Genomic DNA, 2500 nt, shown 5'->3' with positions numbered 1-2500 from the left:
GCGCAACCAGGAACATCTGCTCGAGGCGGGTGAGTCCAGGCAGGCTGGAGTGCATTAGGTGAGAAGAGAGCACCTGAGCATGTTCAGGTCCGAAACAGGTAGGACCATACTGCGACAAATCGATCACACGAGTCTTCTTCTCCTTCTTCTCCACCTTGTCTGCCCAAGCAAAGCTGGCAAAGTCGTCAGTATTCACAGTGGGGTCCTGAAAGAGCTCGGCATACTGATTCTCGGAGGATGTCTGTGTCTCCCGCTCGGGACATTTGACGTCATCGGCTAACTTGTTTCTGTAAGACGTGTCGAGGTCAGCAGAGAGCAAGGCGTAGAGTGGGAGAGGAGGGATGGAGTTGATTTCCGTGTAATCTCGCCCACCATCTCTTCCAGCAACAATCGTATCCTTGGCAGTGCTTCCCGTCACGCTGATGGTGCGAGACAGATGTCGTCTAGCTCCACCCTCTCCCGCCACGGCGTCTCTCACCACGGCGACCTCGCCGGCGATGCACTTGACTAGGTGGGACAAGATGGCCTTTGCACGTCTCACCTTTCCCAAGTCCATCAGCTCCAAGAGCTGGGTGGGATGGTACTGAGGTAAGGTTGGGGACAGCGAATGCGCTGCTTCAAAAAGACCTCCATCTTGGATTACGGCAGGAACTCGAATCGAATCCTCTGGCATTTCGATCGCGCTCTTCTTCACCATGAAAGCATCATCGTTGTCTTCAGAGTCGCTGGGCTTCTTATCCTGGTACCACTGAGCGTAGACATGCATCTCACAGTCCATCCCGATGACCAGGATTCCATCTCGAACCCAGGAAAGAGAGACGGGAAGAGACGGCGTCCCGTCCACGGAGGAAACCAGATCGACAGAACGAAGGAGAACCCATCGAGAGCGGACGCCCTGTTTAACGCTGCCACCTAGAGGCAGAGTGACAACCGCCATGCCATCTTTCCCGCCGGTTTGCTCGGCGACAATGCCGGAGATCCGGCCATACATCAGAATGCTGGATCCAACTCCGACGGTGAGGATGTGTGAACCGTCTTCTTTGGAGAGCCAGTCCAGGTGCACAAAGTGTTTAATATTTGGGTTCTGTTTCCTAACAAACAAATCAGACTTGCTGTAAACCACCAGGTTGCTGTCCACGCTGATTCTGGGGTCTAATGTACTGTCAGGTTTCCCAAAATCATCTAGATGGATAGTCTGCTCCAGAACCCACTCTGACCCACCGGTGGACTCACACTCAAAGATGGAGACGTGCATGGAGAAGTCTTTGGAGCTCGGGCTAAGCTCAGTAGAAATCATCTGTTTGAAGGCCACAGCGAGACGGCCTGTGTAGGAGCAGCTGACGGCGACTGGGCGTCCCAAAACACTCAGGGCGCTATTGTTGTCCTCCTCCTCGTTCAGGAGGCACCACGGCTCCCAGCGGTATGGGGGAGAACCTTCTGAATCCACGGAGCACCGCCAAAACCGAACACGTCCGTCTGAGCACGCTGTCACGATCAGATATGGAGCCAAACACACCGGGTAAATGGAGGAAGAGCTCAAGTGACCTGGAGGAGGAAAAAAACCTCAAAATTATACAACATCTTTAATGGTGTATATCACAGTAACAATCTATGGTTTCTTCACAGTAATTTGCAGCGTACCTGCAGATGGTGTTGCGCGGATCACCTCCACCCCCAGAGGGAGCTCCAGAATGTGATTGTAGACAAGTGTGGAGCTGAGGATCAATTTGCTGGCGGACTGCAGGTTTGCCGAGGAAGATGAGCGAGGAAGAGGGCTCTGACTTGGGGTCGACTCAGGAGACGAGTCGGCGTTGGGTAGCATGTGTGGTACTGTCAGCTGGTTCTGGTACGGCTGCTCCTGTGGCGTGTCTTCTGCAGAAACAGTCGTTCACAACCAAAGATTTTATAGAAAACTGTGTGTATTTGAAAAATATCTATTCAGGTATTCCCCGATTTATGATGATGTGTTCTGATGACCCCACTGTAACCTAAAAATATGGTAAGTCGAGACATGGCCTAGTCTACCCAGGAGTCTTAAAGAATAGTATTATGGGGTAGGAATATATTATTTGTAAAAACAGAGCAATTTACACTACCGTATTGTGTGTGTATATATACATATACATACATGAGTTACAGCTGTGAAGCTCCACCCACAAGAACCTGCTGGAATTTGGTGGCCATTTTATTTAATTGCGGTGTCTAATAGTTAAAAATGCTTGCAAAAAAAATTTATGAAGAGCATTTATAGAAGAGCTGAGTCATACTAACAAGTAGATGTCTGATCAGATTACCAGACGTCTATTATAAAGCTAAGATCAGTAGCTGGGTTGGACTGATAGACATCTCTTAGGGCCAAGTCACGATTTTCACTGTTTTTTTCTTTCTCTCTGTGTGTGTGTGTGTGTGTGTGTGTGTGTGTGTATAATCCGCTTACCCACACACGCGTGCACAGATTTCAGATGAAGATGCCACATCTGCAGCACAGAGTTTCTGTTCT

The 2500-nt window shown here is 49.8% G+C and overlaps 1 protein-coding gene across 11 annotated transcripts in view; it reads right to left on the bottom strand.

Moving 5' to 3' along the window:
- The window catches only part of dmxl2 (Dmx-like 2), a 42949-nt gene that overhangs the window by 22125 nt on the left and 18324 nt on the right, over positions 1 to 2500 (bottom strand). For all 11 annotated transcript variants that reach the window (XM_083552163.1, XM_083552168.1, XM_083552166.1 and 8 more), the window contains exons 16-18: positions 2438 to 2500; positions 1642 to 1872; positions 1 to 1545 (exon numbers count right to left, since the gene is read on the bottom strand). The exon at positions 1 to 1545 is cut by the window's left edge and continues 63 nt beyond it; the exon at positions 2438 to 2500 is cut by the window's right edge and continues 57 nt beyond it. In XM_083552163.1, coding sequence (XP_083408289.1) covers positions 1 to 1545; positions 1642 to 1872; positions 2438 to 2500 — 1839 coding nt within the window. The remainder of the gene's footprint in view (positions 1546 to 1641; positions 1873 to 2437) is intronic.

Source organism: Silurus aristotelis (genome assembly GCF_946808225.1).
Source record: "Silurus aristotelis genome assembly, chromosome: 10".
NCBI lineage: Eukaryota > Metazoa > Chordata > Actinopteri > Siluriformes > Siluridae > Silurus > Silurus aristotelis.
The sequence above is the reverse complement of the archived record's forward strand: the minus strand, read 5'-3'. Positions and strand labels throughout refer to the sequence as shown.